This window comes from Bidens hawaiensis, unplaced genomic scaffold, assembly GCF_021521415.1.
Source record: "Bidens hawaiensis isolate Kalapana, Puna unplaced genomic scaffold, B.hawaiensis_p1.1 tig00022166_1, whole genome shotgun sequence".
Taxonomy (NCBI): domain Eukaryota; kingdom Viridiplantae; phylum Streptophyta; class Magnoliopsida; order Asterales; family Asteraceae; genus Bidens; species Bidens hawaiensis.
This window is the reverse complement of record NW_027493438.1, coordinates 149,718-169,239: the sequence shown is the minus strand read 5'-3', so window position 1 is coordinate 169,239 and position 19,522 is coordinate 149,718. Positions and strand designations below refer to the sequence as shown.

Below are 19,522 nucleotides of genomic sequence, written 5' to 3'. Positions count from 1 at the left end.
TTTAACTGTTATATATTTTCATTTTAAGCATATGACAATGGAAGCTCAGACCTTTACCATGCTAAATGAGATTGATGTTCTCAAAACATCAACATCAACTCTTAAGGTTAGAGTTATGAGGCTTTGGAGCATCAAAGATAACAAAAATGTCAACGAGGATTTTTTGATCGAGATGGTTTTAATGGATGAAAAGGTAAGTGTGTATTTATTAATCTGTATATATGTTAGACTTTCTACAGTTTTTATCATTGAATAAGTATTTATTTCTTTAATGACAGGAGAATCGAATCCAAGTCACCGTTTACAAATAGGATATCTTTCCATTCAAAAGATTCTTGAAGGAAAGCTCTACTCTTACTATTGTTAATCCTAGCGTTGGTCTAAATGGATCAAACTACAGAGTTATTGATTCTCCCAACAAATTAGTGTTTGGACCAAACACTCATGTTAATCCATGTCAAGAGTTTGAAGGTCGCATGCTTGGATTCAAAATGATTTCATTTGAATCAGTAATCAAGAAACAAATTTCTTTGAAGTCCACAATTGGTAAAATACTATTAGTATTCAAATAAATTATTTATTCAATTTATCCTTAGATTTCCAGTTGATGTTTTACTTAATTTATTTAATTTCTTTCTTTTAAATATAACTGGTCATGTGGTTCATGTCTTCAAGACGAATGTTTCAAACGTCAAAGACAAAAACAAGCGTACAATGGAGTTATGTGATTTAAGGTACCACTATTTTTAGATATTTGATTTAAATAATTTTGTTAATTTACTTTATCTTGATTTTGAACACTTATTTTATTTTAGTGGAAATTGTGTGTATCTCACGCTATGGGATCATTATGCATCCGAGCTCTCTAAATATGTCGTTGATCATTTTGATGAACCACATGCCTTTATTGTTCTCCAGTTTGGTAGGGCTAAGTATTACACCGGTTCTGATGGTAAAGGTAATTATGTTTACTATTTTCAAGTTAATTGAAATATAAACATATCACGTTAATCTAATTTATCACTCATTAATATTCAATTTTTATAGAGAAAGTCTATGTGTCCAATTCTTTTGGATCTAATGTTAGCCGTTTGTTCATTAACGACTATTTATTTGAGATAGAAGAATACAAAAACTGGTATATTATTTTGTTTTCTTTATTTTCTTTATTCTGTTTATTACATTAGATTTGGTTATTTAAATTTTAGCCCTTTTACTTTTATTAAATGTGTAAACTTTAAATATGTAGTTTGTTTGATTTGCTGAATGGCAATGATGTCGCTATTCGCAAACCGATTCCAGTCAAGATGCTCTCTTCTGTTGATGATGAGTTTTTGAAAGCTACAGATTTGTTTAAAATTTGTGATATTTGTACCATTATATTTGTAAGTTAATTATTAAATTCACTATTTAAATGATTATATTGCATAACTTGTTTTTTACTTATTTGCAGCCTAAGAATATCATTATCCTTGGTACAATTAAGGCCATATGTCCAGATACAGAGTGGTATTACATTGGCTGTAATACTTTTAGCCGTAAACTCATGGAAAATATTGGTGAAGGGGTAACTGAATATGAATGCAAAATAGTAAGATGCAATGTGTTAGGTGTTCTTCCTACAACTAGGTAATTAGTGAAAACAAATTCAAATTTTATTTACAAAATATTCAATATTCTGTTTTGCTTGCTATTAACCTATTTTAAAAATTATATAGATTCAAGATAAAGATAAGGGTTCAAGATTCGACTGGTGTTGTGTCGTTGACTCTCTTCGATAGAGATGCTAAAATGCTAATATACAAAACTGCAGCTGAATTGATTGATTCTCAAAAGCAGGTTTATTTTCAATTAGTATATTTTATTATTATTATACATAATTGTTCACAATTTGAATTATTAAGTTTATATTTTTCACTTATTTTTACAGAATGAGGTTGAAAAAGGTGGATTCCCTACTGAGTTGGATTGTCTTTTAGAAAAGAAATTTGCTTTTAAAGTCGATGTGGCAGAGTTAAATTTCAGAAACAGTGTGGAAGATTATGGTAAAAACAAGCTTACCGATGACACTAATATTCTCACCGAATTGTTGAAAAGGCATCATAATCGTTTGGTAATTATTTAATAGTAAATTCATTTTATAGTTAATGTTATTTCCATTAACAAAATTTTTGGTTACCCTTATAATTTTCAGCAAACCGATTCTAATTCTGTTTCATTGGGAGCATCTATGTCAGAATTTCAATCATCCGGTTCGGTTTCCGTTAAGGTATATATGTTTCTTAAATATGATAATTCAAACTTATATATATAGGTGAAACAAACATTTGTGACATGAATTTGTGATGTTGATTACTTTTTTAATAACATATTTCGGATATTGGAGATAACCAGACTCCAAATTCAAATGTTGATGGTGAGGATGTGGCAAATGAGGAAAAAGAATTTCAACGTCTTCTGACGATAAACTTAAGAGAAGGTTGGTTGAAGTTTTTGAAGTTGACGATCAATCTAGCATGTCTGCCACTAAGGTTAAGCCAAAGACTTTTGAAGAGATTGGGAAGACCAATGAAGTATGTGATGTTGCAACTATTTTAAATTGTTCTATTCTACTCTAAGTGTTATCATGTAACTTATTTTGTTCTATACTTTTGTTATGTAGTTGTAAAACGTTTTTTATATTTGTTTAATCATAACTTATAAATTGTTATTAAGTTATTAATAAATATTTCAATTTTTGGATATATATGTTTTAATATATAGCATTGTTTAAATTTCAATTTCAAGTTAAAATTTTTTAAAATATTTATAATAATATCTAATAAAATATTACAAATATAGGGTAACTATACATGATAATTAGATAGATATAATCATTTACATCATTGGAAAAATAAACCGTCACTTCATTTATATATTTTATAATTATCAATTTAATTAATTATCATCATCTTCTTCTTACAATCTAAAGATTTTTTATAAAAAAGTACGAGTATATTGCTAACATATGTCGACCATTGTCAATTGGAAGTTTTCTACTGTTTTACGTAAGTATGAATTTCTGTTTAGTGATTTCTTCATGATACAAAAAATAATATGGAGTCGGTGATAATGTTTAATAACCTCCTTAAGCATCAGATTCATGAGATTGGTGTTCGGAAAGTTTCTCCTTGTATTCAAGGAACCAATCTCATCAATCTGTTACGTGAATACCTTGATGATCTCCACCAAGATGTTTTACCGTTTGAACATGTTAGGGATTGGTTTTTTTATCCTAATCAAAACAAAGTTGTTATCAACTTTGAGAATGGGCAGTATAAAAATTTGAATCCTAAACAACTATTGTCATGTGATGATTTGTTCCTTTTGAGAGAGCTAGATATGTTGAAGTTATCTAATGATAGAAAACAAATTGCACATCTTGAGTTGGAAAGGGAGGTGAGTTTGAAGGTTAAATGGTTAGCCGAATGTGCAAACTATGAAAGTGATTATGATGGTTATCCCGAAAGTTTGTTGTCCGATGATGAAGGAGAAGGTAATATATTAATGCTTTAGATATTGTTGATAGACTTAAAAATATCAGTATATTGTCAACATATTTTTAGACCAACTAATAACTATATTTATGAACTTTAGATATGTAGGTCGGACATAACAACTTTGTAATGCTTAGATTTTAGTAATTATTATACATGTTGTTATATTCAGTTTAATTTAAATGAATATTGTGTTGTTTTTATAACTTTTCAGGTGTTTAGGAAATGGGAGTTTATGTTGGTATAACTTTTGAAGACTTTGATGATGTTTTTATATCAAAGAACATGGTTAGTGTTTTTGTTAATGTCTTTTGGTGGTTTGGTTTAAATTAAGTTATTGTAATTTTGAAGTTTGAATCTTAAGACAATGTAATTTTATAATACTTTTGTAACAAATATGAACAAGTAGTATGTTAACTTAAACGTATGTTTAATTGATTTTTTATAGTGACATGTTATTTCACCCGCGTGTCACGCGGGTCTATACCCTAGTTAAAACCATTATTAGTTTTAGCTGAAACTTTGGAAACTTACAATTCTGATTTTGTTTCTAAAACTCTAATCATACGAATAATTATTAGCTTTAAACCTTAAAATAAAGTATTAAATTATGTTTTTTCCTTATTAATACATATATAAGTGTGGAAACAATCATGGTTTATTAGGTGTTTAATATTTCAACAACTTTCCAAACGAAATTATCTAATCACATGGGATATGAATCAAGTTATATATATTCATTATTTGACACTTTTAACTAATATAAACGTGAGTGATTTGATTTTTCAATTTTCCCTAAATACAAATCAATAGATTATTTTAGTTAGATTTTTTAATGAAGAAATCAAGTGTCTAATATGATCAAGCTATAATTACGACTTTTTTATTTAATCTGATAAACTCATTTACCATGATTGTTTCCTGTAAATCTGAATTATTTCATTATTTTGAAAACTACAACCATAATTTTCTAATTGTTTTAAATAATTATAAAGATAGAGATATATCAACTTAATTAAATATTGCAACTTCTTCTTAAAATTATCACTAATCACACGCGATTAGTATTCAAAGTTTAAAACATTCTTTATCTAATATTTTCAAGCACTATATATAAGACACACCATGTGGTACTTTGCTAACTCACACAGCAATCAACGTTTTCACAACTATGGCAAACATGTTAGTATGTCTTTTTCATATTCCTGCCAATTGCATTTCTTATGTAATACTTTCAATTATTTCATATGCTCCTTAATTAAATGACTTTTAATTGTAATAAATTAAAAAAACTTGAAATTTATCAATACAGATTGGTTGATGACAACAAATTTATCATACTTAATCATCTTCCAATTCAATTAGTATTATACTTTGTATTAAATTTCTGTTAGTATAATATTATTAAAAGTATCCAATTCAATAAAAAATAACCAACATATATATTTTTACTTGAAAGAACATGTGTTCTCACATGGACAGCTATATGCCACTTTGTCAAGAGTTACAAGCAGATATGTGCTAAAGATTTTGATTTTTGATAAACAAGGTAATCTGACCAATACAAGCCAAAAATGTAGTGTATAAGGAAATTTTCTCTTTTGTAAAATACTTGTGTACAGATTCTTTTGTAATTCCTATGATTTTAATGTAAGTTTTAATTGTATTATTAACAATATTTGATACGTTCGTTGTTGATTGTATATTTCTTAATGTTTAAATTTTAAAATGAGAAAATTATGATTTGCCTCCCTATGCTCTATGGACAAGAGCACTTTGCTCTATGGACGGGAGCACTTTACAGGTCCAGTTCGATTTTGCGCGTTGTGCGCCACTAAAGCATAGGAGGCAAATTATAATTTCCTGTTTTAAAATTTTCATCAAGTATCCGTATAATACACGTGTCTCAAACTAGTTATTATTATATACTATACAATTATACAACATTTTCCTATAGTGGTCTACAATAGAAGTTTCCTATATGCACTTTTAGCCCACGTGAATGTACATGTTAACATTTTTGGTCCATATAGTTTGCTTTTTATTAGTTGTATGCCAAGTGTTATCATGTAGGTGTTATATAAGATGACTTTATTTGAGTTCCCTTCACATATCATGCCACCGGGTTTGATATAAGTGAAGTAATTCTATAAAATGTATATGTTCTTTTATAAAAAATTGTGAATATTAATGAGAGTTAAGCCTTTTAAATTTGAGTCCAATAATTCTATTTTACTAAACTATGTTTACTTTGCAATTTAGCCTCAAATTTAACGTTTGTTTTTCTTCCCACATATATTTTTGTTATCTACCTATTCCAAAACTAAGATACCCTAATATATACAATAAATCAATTATTATTCACTTTCCTTTTACACTCTATTTATATTATATATATAGATTTTTAATAAAAATAAATATTAACATATTATTTTACTATTTATTCCAAAATACTTGATGAAATCAAAAAACCAACAACAAACCATGTTTCTCAAATACAGAAAAGAATATAATTTCAAATTTTATCATTAACATATTGTACTATGTATATTGTAGAATATTATAAAGAAAAACAAAACTCGAATATGCTTTCATTTACAAAGTAATTTTTTAATTATTAAATTATAAATATATGCTTAAAAATCGATCCCTTTTTTTAAATCAATCCATTTATCTATTATTATTATTGTACATTGTCATATAAAATTATAAATTATAGATATATGCTTTAAATCTATCATTTATTTTTTCAGTTAATTTAGTAAACTATATATATATGTTAAAATGTAAGGATAATATATACGAATAACTTTCACACATAACAAAGATTATCATATTTAAGTTGTTAGTTTTTTTTATCAAGGATTGTTTCGGATTTTTTGTGGAACTTAAATTTGATTTTTATGGGTCAAAATTTGGTAAATAGATTGTTTGGTACAAGTTAACTACATTTATATCAAAATTTGTTATGAGTAAAAAATGAAAATTTTGAGTATTTTTAAAAGTTTGAGAATGCAAATAGATTTATCGTAAAATTTGTTATGGGTTTAAAGTGTTGACTTGAAAATGCCAAAGGGATGAAAGTTAGAATTTTAAACATGATTCGGGTTTCAAATTTATTTTCAAGGGTAGGTTTTAATCAAAAGGTTCAGGATTTGACAAATTGACAATTTTTCTCTTGACTATTAAAATATAAGAAAAGATTGCGAACACATTCGACATGCCACTCCATGCCTATTAATGCTTCTAACTTTTATCAACTTTGAAATATTTATGTCAGCATTAAATATCCTCAAATGGTGATCAGAACGTTGCATGAGAAATATGTCATGCAAAACTATGCTCAAATGAAACAAAATATTTACAAAACTGAATGGGTTAACATGCTATTTTTTTTAAGTGGAGACCCCCCTAAAACTTATCAAAATCTTGTTCATGGTGTAGCTCAGAAAAACATAGTTCTTGAATAACACCCGTCGTTATAATTTAATGTTCTCATTTCCTTCGATAGGTGGTAAAATGATAAATGTGTCAATAAAGGTAACAGTCTCTCTATATTTAGGCTGAGTGATTATAATTACTATCATATGAAAAGTCTTATTTTCGAAGTTGGTTCATAACCAAAATTCTTTCAATTATACATAATGACAATGAGAATGAAAAATTCAAAAGAAAGAAGCATTATCGGGTATGTTTTTATAATTTGAATTATTCCGTGTGTGACACGAGCTCTAAAACTAGTTATTCATATATTTAAGTATCTAACTAGAATTGAGGACAATGCGCTTCGCGACGGGACCGTTAAATCTAACAAAAAAACATAAGTAAAATTGTTAAACCATAAACTCGTTGCAAGTCGATGCGAAGTCGGTCTGTATCAAGTTACGACATCGAAACTAAACAAAAGAAATAAACCCGTCAATGCCAAAATACAACAAATTTCATATGTGGAACTAAAGAGATCGGCATGTTACTGTTGCGAACCAACACAAATTCGGTTCGTATCAGCGGTACCAACACAAATTCGGTTCGTAGCAGCGGTACCAACCCAAATTCGGTTCGTATCAGCGGTACCAACACAAATTCGGTTCGTATCATCGGTCCAACACAAATTCGGTTCATATCAGCGGTACCAACACTAATCCATAAACATAAATTAGTCTTTAAAAAAAATATTTAAAAGCGAGCTAGGTATCATGTTGAAACACGGATATAAACCATGCGACGATGAGATATTTTTAAATCACGAAAAAAGTTTCAGTTATTGTAAAGACGAATTATAAAAAATATGAAAGCAAAATTTAAGAAAATCGTTTAACCAAAAATAAGATATGTAAAATCGACACTTGTCCAAGTTTAGTGTTTAAAAATATAGTTAGTTAAATATTTTAATTAGTTGATAAAAAATTATAATAAAGAAAGTAAAAACTATTATTTTTAATTATAGAATTATGATTAGTAAATTAATGGTTATATTAATTAAAAAAATATTAAATAATGAATAGTAAAATGAATAGTGACTTCTTGAATGAATGTAATCCCCTTTTTAATATATATACTAGGATTTAGGCCCGCGCTTCGCGACGGGACCATTGAACCATTTACAAATTAAACATGTAAAACTGACATTTACCCAAGTTTAAAGTTTAAAATTTTTGTTTGTTAAATTTTCTTAATTAGTTTAAAAATAAGTAAGTAAAAGTAATAAAAACCAAGTGATAGTGTATAGATCTCTATGTATTTTTTTTAAAGTTAGAATATATATAAATATAGATAACAAATATATAGTAAGAGTTAATTAAAAAGAAATAAAGTATAATAAAATATTATTAAATTGAATAGTAAAATGAATAGTGTTTTTGTGAGTGTGAGAAAATCTTCTTTTTAGTATATATAATAATATATATTAATTTGTTTTTGACGGTAATATGATACTTTTTACGACATGTCTATTTTTATAGACACCGCACATTAAAACGAAGTTGTATTCGCAATATAGTATCTTTTTTTAATGTAAACATAAAGAGTATCAGTGTCGCGTCAATACCATAATGAGCCGAACCGATACCGACTAATAGCATATTTAGGATTGAGTTTGAAAAATGTGTATTGGCTTTTTCAAATAACCATTTTGAAAAGCCAAGATTTGGGGCTTTTGGTAAATTGCTTTCTAACAATTTCAAAATGTTAAAATAAGAAAGATTTTTGTAATTGCCAAAACATTTTAACTTATTGGCTTTTTGAAAACACTAATAAGCAAACAAACATTTTTTAATTCAATTCCAAACATGCTCTAAGACCAAGCGTAGTCATGCGTTATGGCTTACGTTATGGCCCATAACGCCAGGGGCACACCGCTCCCCCCAGCGTTTTGGGTGTTGAAAATCCGTCCGACGTTTTGTTGATAACACATGTTTGGCACAAAATTAAAAAAAATCATTGTATTTTTTCATTTGGTAATTCTCGGTTGTCCAGCAATGGCTATTTTGTACAATGGCTAGTTTGAGAAGATTTTGTACAATGGGTGCAGGAGTTGTAGGAACGGCAGAAATCAAGATCAAGAAGATGATGCAAGTGGAGGGTAAAATAGTCCTTTTAAGTGAGGGGATACAGCTGTGTGTAATAATATTGTGACTGCTTTAATGATATGTGAGTGGAGGGTAAAATAGTCATTTTAGTTGCTATTTTTGTAAAATTATGTTTTAAGAATATGTATTTCAGAGGAAAGTGCAGCACTTTAACGGGTTATCTCTATGTTAAATAAGGTTGTTAAAAAACCGTTCATTTGCGATTGTTATTTGATAAGATATTTAATAAAATATTATTGTTATTTGATTATTCTTAATAATAAATTATAAAAAAAACAAAAAAATGTAAAATTGACTGAGCGCCACGTGACGCATAACGCCCAGGGGTGGGGCTTTATGACTACACATGGTCTAAGTTTTTTTGACATCTAGATAATTTTTTTTGTGTCAAATTGATAATCATCACTATGTGTTTGTATATCCGTGTTTTAATATTCGGGTTCGTTGCAAAACTACTCGCGTGAGAAACATCCAGTGAATATTATTGAACAAATATACACAGTCATATATGAACAAACATGGACATAAATGAGCACATTTAAATGAACATAAGCGAATAAATATAAATATATAACATTAAACAAATGATTCATCCAAATTTTCATAAAAAAATGAACACAAATATGAACATCATCATAAATAAACAAATGAAACATATGTTCTTGTTCGTTTATTTAATTAAATAACTATAATTTTTTTTGTTCATGTTCGGACCCGTTTATTTAATGTATTAACATAGAGGAATTTTTTGACAAATGGTGTGTAAACAATTCACTAGACCATTTGATGGACGACAGTTAATTTGAGGAACTTTCCATTTGATATCGTCAGGCTCGCACAAAAAGCTAGCCACACATTGATTGATTGACACTCAATTATTATTCATCTCATCAGGTGTTAAAATTTATTAATTACTTACATATCTTTTAACCTAAGTTCTATCCGTCATTAGTTTCCTCATCACCATACGCAAGCAATCTCTTCATTTCGCCTTCTAATTCCATTTCCATTTAATTAATTGTCAACTTTGATCTGACTTAATTATGATAAACCTAATTAATTCTGCTGCTTTCTTAACTAACTGAGAAAATTGTCTTAATTATTTATTGGTAGTTTGAATAATATGACTAGCAGCAATTCAGTGAAACAACTAGTTAATATGTAGACGCTCTTTCTTAAACAACTAATTTTACTTTATTATAAGTAGATGTGTTAAATACTAGTGGAGGAGTTAACACATTATCAAAGTCATGTTGCCATAGTTGCAGTTTCCTATTATCACACATTAACATATCTTTTAGCCTTTTAGGACTCTAGTAAACATCAAACACGTTTTATAGTCGATGGAATGAGCGTACAAATTCATTGATGCTGCTCGTTGCCTTAAGCTTTTATTAAGAAACTATTGTAGTTTGAGTCGTTTGACTCTGATTATTATATTATAATAAACAACGGACTTGGTGTCACATATTATTGAGTTCTCAGTGCATCCACTTTAGGGAGTCAATTTTGCTGCAAAACTTGTCTAGTTAGATACATATTAGTCTGTTTGTTCATTGACAGAAGGACTATGTATTTACTCTTATAAGTGTTAGAGATGAAGAAGCTTGTTTATTAATAACTAAATAATGTCTGTTAACTGCTTTACAACAAGATGCCAGTATTTATAATTTCCTTGTCTTCTTATGATTGCTGAGCTTGTGGACTCTTTTATATGGTGCAGCCGAGGCGCCTGTGTGTGAAGAGTTTTGATATTTAGATATGAACAAAACATTTCACGAGTGTAGTTTATATATTTGGATAGTAGTTTTATCTATCCTTTAGCAAATTTAGATATCTGAATTCATTGATAAAAGTTCTCAGATGATAGGATAGTTTCTGTTTAGCCAACACAACAGTTATCAGGGTTAGAGAGAATACATATGTTTATTGGTAATAATGTGAGTAAGCAGCACTGAGTTATTTGAGTTTGAATCAACAATACTAAGGTTGAGTTTATGGGATTTGGCTTGTAGAAACTAAATTTAGTCACACACATTTAGAAAAGGCTAGCATTATTTGACACCCTGAGAGATGAAAACCAAAGGGAAAAGAGTTAATCATAATCCCACATCGGCTGAGTGAAGAAAACATACATGAAAGGACTGCCTATCTAAGCAGAGACCCAAGAAGATGAAAAGCATACCTTTCTCGGCCTTTTGGCTAAGATCAAGTGTAGTATCTGTTCTTATCAGTTTAATATCTGATATGTGAGCCATCGGCTCACTCGATATTAATCTTATTTTTTTATGGGGGAAGGCTCGTCAAAGTTGCTTGCTGCTTGGGTCTTCATGCGTCGCCTTGGCCTTACACTACCACCAAGGCCTAGCGCACCCCTCCAAGTCTTAGTTCAACTCTTGTTTAGTAATAATAATTATGTTTGATACTGATAATTAATTTAGTAACTAAAATCAGTTTTTTGTCTCTCTTTTCTAAATTTTGGTCATTTATTTCATATTATAATTATAAACTGGAGTATTGTTGGTTTACTAAGAGCAAATTTGATAGTAGTGTTATCTACCTTTTAGCAAATTTGATATATGAATTCGTTAATAGTATGTTCGTAGATGATAGTTTCTGTTTAGCCAACACAATAGGCAATCAGGGTTAGAGAAAAAGGATCGGTTTACTAATAAGAGTGAGTAAGCAACATCGAGTTCTTTGAGTTTGAATCAACAATTTTGAGTTCTTTATGGTATTAAAGGGAAATGAAAACTGAAAAGAAAAAATAGTTATTCAGAATCCCACATCAGCTGCATGAAGAAAACATATATAAAGAAACCGGCTATATAGTCAGCGGCCCAAGATGTGAATAAGCATACCTTTCTCGGCCTTTTGGCTAAGATCAAGTGTAGTATCTGTTCTTATTAGTTTAATATCTGATATGTGAGCCATCGGCTCACTTGATATTAATCTTATTTTTTATGGGGAAGTCCAGCCAAAGTAGCTTGCTGCTTGGGTCTTCATGCGTCGCCTTGCTCTTACACTACCACCAAGGCCTGGCGCACCCCTCCAAAACTTAGTCAATTTTTTTTGTTACTTTATAATATAATTGAAATCAGCATAGCCATATATAGGTTTTTTTTATATGAAATTAATGCTCCATCAGTTCCAAAGAAAACGACGTTGATTATTAGCTAATGAATCAGGCACAGATCAAAAACTTGGTCTTTAGTTTAGAGAATAAAACCAATGAAATCGACTGATCTTACCTTCTTTGGACAACCGGTTTTTGAAAACCAGATTGACAACCAGTGAACTGCGGATATTGATGATGATCTGGATTTTAAAACATATTGATGATGATCTGGATTTTAAAACATTGTAAATAATTTTAGTTTCGAGACAAATGTCCTGGGTTTTAAAGTGTGACGCTAGATATACGTCACCTCCAAATCTGTATACCAGTGTGCTTGATTACTCTTAATAGCCTGGAAATATCGTTTATGATGCTTATAATTTGTTAGATAAGTTTACTTTCATAATTTACTCAAATGGGTCAAGAACAAGTGACTAATTGGTGATTAACACAGTAAATTATTTTTTTATTATGTTAGGTAACACCATTGTAAGTGTTTTCAAGTATTGAATATGTATTGAGGTTTGTTTGGAAAGTTAATCTGATAATTGGTCTAAAGTTTGAATTTTGGTCTTAAATCAAAAAGTTGTATTAACAGTTAAAAGGGTTATGACACATGCATGCACATGCATGAGTGAATAAAATTTATGGTTCTAAATATTTTGTTTATTACTATTAAAGAGAATTCAACCACTCGAGGAATGGTATCAATGCTTTGAAACACCATCACCTACCTAGGCATCAAGGAATTTATCATTTCTTTACAACCAAACATGCTTTTATAAAAAGTGAAAAGCATCTACTATTTAAATTGAAGTTTCCAATGTTAAGTTTTAATCCAAAAATGAAAAATCAATTATTTAAGATGCTTCATTAATCTTTTGTTAGTAAAATATTTACATTTAATAAATATATGAGAAATCATAGATGCTGTTTTAACTTTTTATTTCCTTTAGTGCAACTTATTCAAACTTTCCCACACAAACTATAAAAGCAAAACAGTTAAAAGTGAAAGCAAATCAAATTTTCCGCCGAAAGAAACCACTTCACAATACCCTATGAACTTATACAATAATATAATTTCAAACATAATTACCGTTACATCATCATACATTCATGAACAATGGCATCAAACCAAAGCTTGAGAGACCTTCAATGGCTTCTTCAATCACTTCAAACCGAAACTATCGAATTTAAAAGCATTTCATTCCATCTTTCTCAACCAACATCATGTTGCCATCAAGAAACCAATGATTCCATTCATATAAACATTTCAAATGAATCCCATTTCCAGTTTTCTAACATTCTCACACTCATATCATCATCGTCCAAAACACGACTTTCGTTACAGAATCTAGAGTTTTACCAGGTTGAGTGGGATATAGAAGAAGTAAGGAATCTTGAGATCTTGCTTGATAATTCGTCGAATGTGAAACGAGTCGAGTTCAAGAAATGTAAGCTGGATTTTGAGTGCATGGACCGGTTAGCGAAAATATTGAAGAAAAATGAAGTGGTTAAAGAGATTATGTTGTCTGAATCAAGAATTGGCTCGTATGGAGCTAGTTTAATAGCGTCAGCTTTAAAGGTAATGCTAGTTGTATATAGTATATGTTGGACGTAATTTCCGACTTTAAGTCACAAGTCGGTATACTTGAGGACCAATAATGACAAGTCGGTCATAGTTGGTTTTGAGATATTGTAATAATTTTTTGAGTTATATTTTCTGATTAATAAATGAGAGTTAGTCGTTTACTTTGTGTTTGATTATCGATCGGGACTTGAGTATATTTGTTCAAATATTTTCTGATTACTTTTACAGGTGAATACTTGTTTAGAAGAGTTACAAATATGGGAAGATTCAATAGGATCAAAAGGGGCAGAAGAAATATCCAAAATGATCGAAGCGAATTCGACGTTGAAGGTGTTGACTATCTTTGACTCGAGTTCGATCACAGCAACTCCATTGATATCTGCAGTGCTAGCAAGAAACCGATCGATGGAAGTTCATGTATGGAGTGGAGAGCATGATAAGAACACAAGCTCAAAAGTGGTTGAATTCGCACCCGAAAGTAGCACATTACGGATATACCGGATAACAGTTTCAGGCGCGTGCAGGGTGGCTTGTGCGCTGGGGTGGAACACAACGGTTAAATCTCTTGACCTGACCGGGGTCCGGTTGAGATCCCGGTGGGCCAAGGAGTTTCGGTGGGTTCTTGAACAGAACCGGAGTCTAAAAGAAGTTCGTCTCACGAAAACATGCTTAAAAAACAAGGGTGTTGTTTATGTTGCAGCTGGACTATTCAAGATCCGAAGCTTGGAAAACTTGTATTTAGATGATAACCGGTTTAATGGGGTTGGTGTTGAACACCTGCTCTGCCCGTTAACTCGGTTTTCCACTCTTCAAATTCAAGCGAATATAACTTTAAAGTCGATAACATTTGGAGGGAAAAGAACGAAGATCGGGAGGAGTGGTTTGATTGCGATTTTGCAGATGTTGAGCAGTAATCAGACTGTAACAAGATTGGGTATATATGAAGATCAAAGCTTAAAACCACAAGATTATATTAGAGTTTTTAAAAGTTTGGAGAAAAATGCTAGTTTGAAGTGTTTGTCTTTGCAAGGCTGCAAAGGGGTCGATGGTGATTTGGTATTGAAGGCGATAATGGAGACTTTGCAGGTGAATCCATGGATTGAGGAGATTGATGTTGCAAGAACACCACTGCAGATTTGTGGGAAAGCAGAAGAAATATATCTGAAATTGGGTCAAAATGCAAAATCTGAACCTGAAAATGAAGTTGATTTGCTCAATGATATGCCTATGACAGTGCCTAAAAGCTGCAGAATATTCATTTGTGGACAAGAATTTGCTGGTAAGTTTGATCATGCTATGCATTTTATAAAGTTACTTTTGCTAAAGGTGTTAAACGGGCCATATTCGCGGGGGTGACGGCTCATACGTGATCCGAACCCGAAAATATTGGCAGACATTTAATCTTAAGAGAATTTTGGTTTTCACAGGTTGACATGAACACGATTAGTTTAACCCAAATGTTTTTCTTTTTTCTTTTTTCCATATTAAAAATTTCAAGTTACAAATTTACTACAAATAATACATATGTATATAAATAATTATGTTTACACTATAAAAACATATGTTCATTTCTCCTTTATGTTTTGGCATAAAATACTTGTTCAATATAGTTATGACAAATCACATACTTTTATTATTTATAAACATAAATGCGTTAAATGGGTCAACCACGAACCCGTCAGGTCTACCCAAATACAACGAAAAGAAGGCCCGGCCCCAAGTTGTTCAAGTATAGTGTCACTGAGTTTCTCAACCCTTCGTCTTAGGATTAGTCAGTTTTTTTTCTCGATGGGGGCAGGGAAGGGATAACAGATAACTAAACATGTTCGCCGGCTGTTTCTATATCCGAATTCGTTACGAACCCCAAACTTGTGAATTTCATGTTCGGTTTGTGTTGCGTTTTCATGTCGTGTTAGAAATTCACACAAATATTATGATTACCTGATTGAAGTATGTCATTTCTTTATGCAATTTGTTCTTGTTTAATCAACTTGTAAAATAATCAACATATATACATCATCTTCATGCAGGAAAAACCACATTATGCAACTCCATATCACAAAACCTGTCTTCTCCAAAGCTACCATACCTTGATCAAGTCAAAACTCTAGTAAATCCAGTTGAGCAAGTGATTAAAACTTCCGGAATGAAAGTAAAAACATTCAAAGACGAAGACACAAAGCTTTCGATATGGAACCTAGGAGGTCACCACGAGCTCTTTTCCGTCCACGACCTCATGTTTCCGGGGAACGGGAGCGCTTCGTTTTTTGTAGTCGTTTCCAGCTTGTTCCGTAAACCAAACAACAAAGAACCAAAATCACCCTCAGAGTTGGAAGAAGACCTGCAGTACTGGCTCAGGTTCATAGTTTCCAACTCAAAAAGAGCAGACCAGCAGTGCATGCTACCAAATGTTAGCATGGTGCTAACACACCATGATAAGGTGGATCCGACGTCACTGGATTTCCAGCATACTGTAAACACGATACAGAGAGTTAGAAATAAGTTCCAAGGGTATGTCGATTTCTATCCAACTGTATTCACAGTTGATGCAAGATCATCTGCTTCAGTGAGTAAACTCACACATCATATTAGAAAAACCAGCAAAACTGTGCTGCAAAGAGTCCCGAGGGTCTATGAACTCTGCAATGATCTTATAACAATATTATCCGACTGGAGGTCGGAGAATCACGACAAACCAGCGATGAGGTGGCAAGAGTTTAGTGATTTATGCCAGATTAGAGTTCCGTCTCTGCGTGTTCAATCGAGAAGCAATCACATTGTAAAGAGAGTTGAGATGAGGCGAAAGGCGGTTGTCACGTGTCTTCATAGTATAGGAGAGGTGATATATTTTGAAGAATTAGAGTTTTTGATTTTGGATTTCCAGTGGTTTTGCGGTGAGGTGATCGGTCAGCTAGTGAAGTTAAACGTTAGAAAGACGAACTCTAACGAAGATGTTAATGGTGGATTTGTGAGTAGACAAGAGTTGGAGAAGATTCTGAGAGGAAGTTTGCATAGCCAGATTCCTGGGATGGGTTCCAAGATCTTCGGGAACTTGGATGCGGGAGATCTGGTGAACATGATGCTGAAACTGGAGATATGTTACAGACAAGATCCGTCTGATCTGGAATCTTTGCTGCTGATTCCTTCTCTTCTGGAAGAAAACAGAACAAGAATACCGAGATGGCAGTTGGTCACATCTGATTGTGTTTTTGCAGGCAGGCACCTTGAATGCCACGACTCGAGTCACATGTTCCTCACCCCCGGGTTCTTCCCAAAATTACAGGTATCTTCATTAGAAACTGAAAATATTTTCGAAGCACAAAGCGAACCGCCCTCTAAACTAACTTTCTTATTTTATTTGGGAACAGGTACAACTACACAACAAAATCATAGGGCTCAAGAGCCAACATGGAGCAACATACAGTCTAGAAAAACACCTCATCTTGATCAACATCAATGGTGTCCACATTCGGGTCGAGCTGGGAGGACAACTCGGGCACCATATTGATATTCTTGCCTGCTCCACCAAAAACTTAACCGAAACCATTAAGCTCTTTCGAGAGCTTCTATACCCATCAATCCAAAACCTTTGTCACGGGTTAACTTTAACCGAAAACGTCATTCGTCCAGAATGTGTCAAGAATCTAACACCCCCACGATACCGAAAAACCCAATGTGTACCACTCCCTCAGTTAAAGGAGGCTTTGCTTTCAGTTCCAGCAGACAGCATGTATGATTATCAGCATACTTGGAGCCCAGTCTCGGATTCGGGCCCACTCGTACTAAGAGCCGGGTTTGACCTTGCTCGGGATCTACTATCTGATGATGACTTCAGAGAAGTACTTCATAGAAGGTATCATGATCTTTATAATCTAGCTGTGGAGTTACAAGTGCCTACCGAAACCGATTCAAACGGGCAAAATCGCCCTCAAGAGGATGAATCCGGTAAAGTTGACCCGTCATTTGCGGGAATCGCTAAAGGCGTAGAAGAGGTGATTCAGAGACTCAAGATCATTGAGATGGAAATCAGAGACTTGAAGCAAGAAATCCAAGGGCTGAGATATTATGAACATAGGCTACTGACCGAGCTTCATCGAAAGGTTAATTATATAGCGAATTATAACGTTCAGATAGAAGAAAGAAAGGTTCCAAACATGTTTTATTTTGTGAAAACCGAGAATTACTCGAGAAGATTGATGACAAACATGATATCGGGGATGACCGCGCTTCGGCTTCATATGTTGTGTGAGTTCAGAGGCGAAATGCATGTTGTTGAAGATCAAATGGGGTGTGAAATGATGCAGATAGATAACCGAGCAGTGATATCTTTGGCTCCATACATGAAAGGTTTCATGAAACTGCTGACATTTGCATTGAAAATAGGAGCTCATATAGCTGCGGGAATGGGCGAGATGATACCGGATTTGAGCAGAGAAGTGGCGCATCTGGCGGGAAACCCGCTTGCATACGGGGCAGCAGGTGTGGTGGCAGCTGGGGTGGTGGGGGCTGCGGCTGCTGGCGGGAGCAGAGAGAGGTCAACCGACATTCAGCAAGATATGAAAGCAGCACAGCAGTGGGTTGTGGATTTTCTAAGGGAAAGAGGGTGCTCTACAGGGAAAGATATTGCAGAAAAGTTTGGGCTGTGGAGGGTCAGATACCGAGATGATGGTCAGATTGCGTGGGTTTGTAGACGCCATTTGTATACAAGATCAAATGAGATATTCGAGGTGCCTATGTGACAAAACGGAGAGGTGAAAGATGATTTAGTAGTTTGTAATCACATTATCTTTCTAATTTATCAGTTAGCTCACATAAGGAATCTGCAATTCTTTCTTTCTATTCATCTTTATTCTCTTTAAGTACACTGAGCTATCCAAGTAACTTGAAAACTATTAACAGAATTACAAAAGAAACTCCCATCGATTACAAGTTGTCCAATATTTATTAAATGCTAACTGTATGTAGCATAGCTGAGCAACATTACTTAGAACAGAATCAATTTTTACTGCAAACTGGAGGGGGGTGCGCCAGGCCTTGGTGGTAGTGTAAGACCAAGGCGACGCATGAAGACCAAAGCAACAAGTTACTGAGCCGATGACTTACATATCAGATATTAAATTGATAAGAACAGATACTACACTTGATCTTAACCAAAAGGCCGAGAAAGGCATGCTTGTTATATTCTGGGACCTCTGTTTACATAGGGAGTCCCTTCATATATGCATTCTTCACTCAGCCGATGTGAGATTGTGAGAGACTCTTTTGTTTCTTTTTAGTTTATCTCTCAGAGTTTTAATACCATAAAACAAGACAAAACCAGAGTTGATTCAAACTCAAAGAACTCACCTTTAAATTTGTTGATTCAAACTCAAAGAACTAAAATTGTTGATTCAAACTCAGAGTTGCTTACTCACACTCTTATTAAAAACTGATCATTTTTCTCTAATCCTGATAAGCATTGTGTTGGCTAAACAAAAACTATCAGCTATGAACTGTTATTAATGAATTTAGATATCCAAATTTGCTAAAGGGTAGATAAAACTATATCCAAATATCAAAACCAAATCTGTGACATGTTAATTCATTTCTAAATTTTAGCACCCTTCATACGCAGGCTCCTTATGTGCAACATTACGAGTAAACACAAAGTCCACACGCTCAAGATTCATAAGAACACAAGAAGTCCCCG

At 32.4% G+C, this 19,522-nt stretch overlaps 2 protein-coding genes, 2 non-coding genes and 1 pseudogene across 4 annotated transcripts; 4 read left to right on the top strand and 1 right to left on the bottom strand.

The window, feature by feature from the left end:
* The first annotated feature begins 714 nt into the window (after positions 1 to 714).
* Positions 715 to 2,690, top strand: LOC143564822 (uncharacterized). The gene is made up of 10 exons (XM_077051990.1): positions 715 to 734; positions 816 to 958; positions 1,048 to 1,138; positions 1,250 to 1,340; positions 1,454 to 1,629; positions 1,719 to 1,839; positions 1,931 to 2,113; positions 2,195 to 2,269; positions 2,395 to 2,573; positions 2,663 to 2,690. The coding sequence occupies exons 1-10, from the start codon at positions 715 to 717 to the stop codon at positions 2,688 to 2,690; spliced, it is 1,107 nt and encodes a 368-aa protein (XP_076908105.1).
* Positions 2,691 to 11,305: 8,615 nt separating this feature from the next.
* On the top strand, positions 11,306 to 11,502 carry LOC143564826 (U2 spliceosomal RNA). The gene has a single exon (XR_013140939.1). It is a non-coding gene; the product is annotated as a U2 spliceosomal RNA (small nuclear RNA).
* A 479-nt stretch (positions 11,503 to 11,981) lies between these two features.
* On the top strand, positions 11,982 to 12,176 carry LOC143564830 (U2 spliceosomal RNA). The gene has a single exon (XR_013140944.1). It is a non-coding gene; the product is annotated as a U2 spliceosomal RNA (small nuclear RNA).
* A 1,027-nt stretch (positions 12,177 to 13,203) lies between these two features.
* LOC143564816 (protein TORNADO 1-like) lies at positions 13,204 to 18,786 on the top strand. The gene is made up of 4 exons (XM_077051983.1): positions 13,204 to 13,827; positions 14,062 to 15,112; positions 15,864 to 17,116; positions 17,202 to 18,786. Exons 1-4 carry the CDS (start codon positions 13,366 to 13,368, stop codon positions 18,570 to 18,572), a joined length of 4,137 nt encoding a protein of 1,378 aa, XP_076908098.1. The 5' UTR covers positions 13,204 to 13,365; the 3' UTR covers positions 18,573 to 18,786.
* A 64-nt stretch (positions 18,787 to 18,850) lies between these two features.
* LOC143564838 (U2 spliceosomal RNA) lies at positions 18,851 to 19,004 on the bottom strand (annotated as a pseudogene).
* Between the last annotated feature and the right edge of the window lie 518 nt (positions 19,005 to 19,522).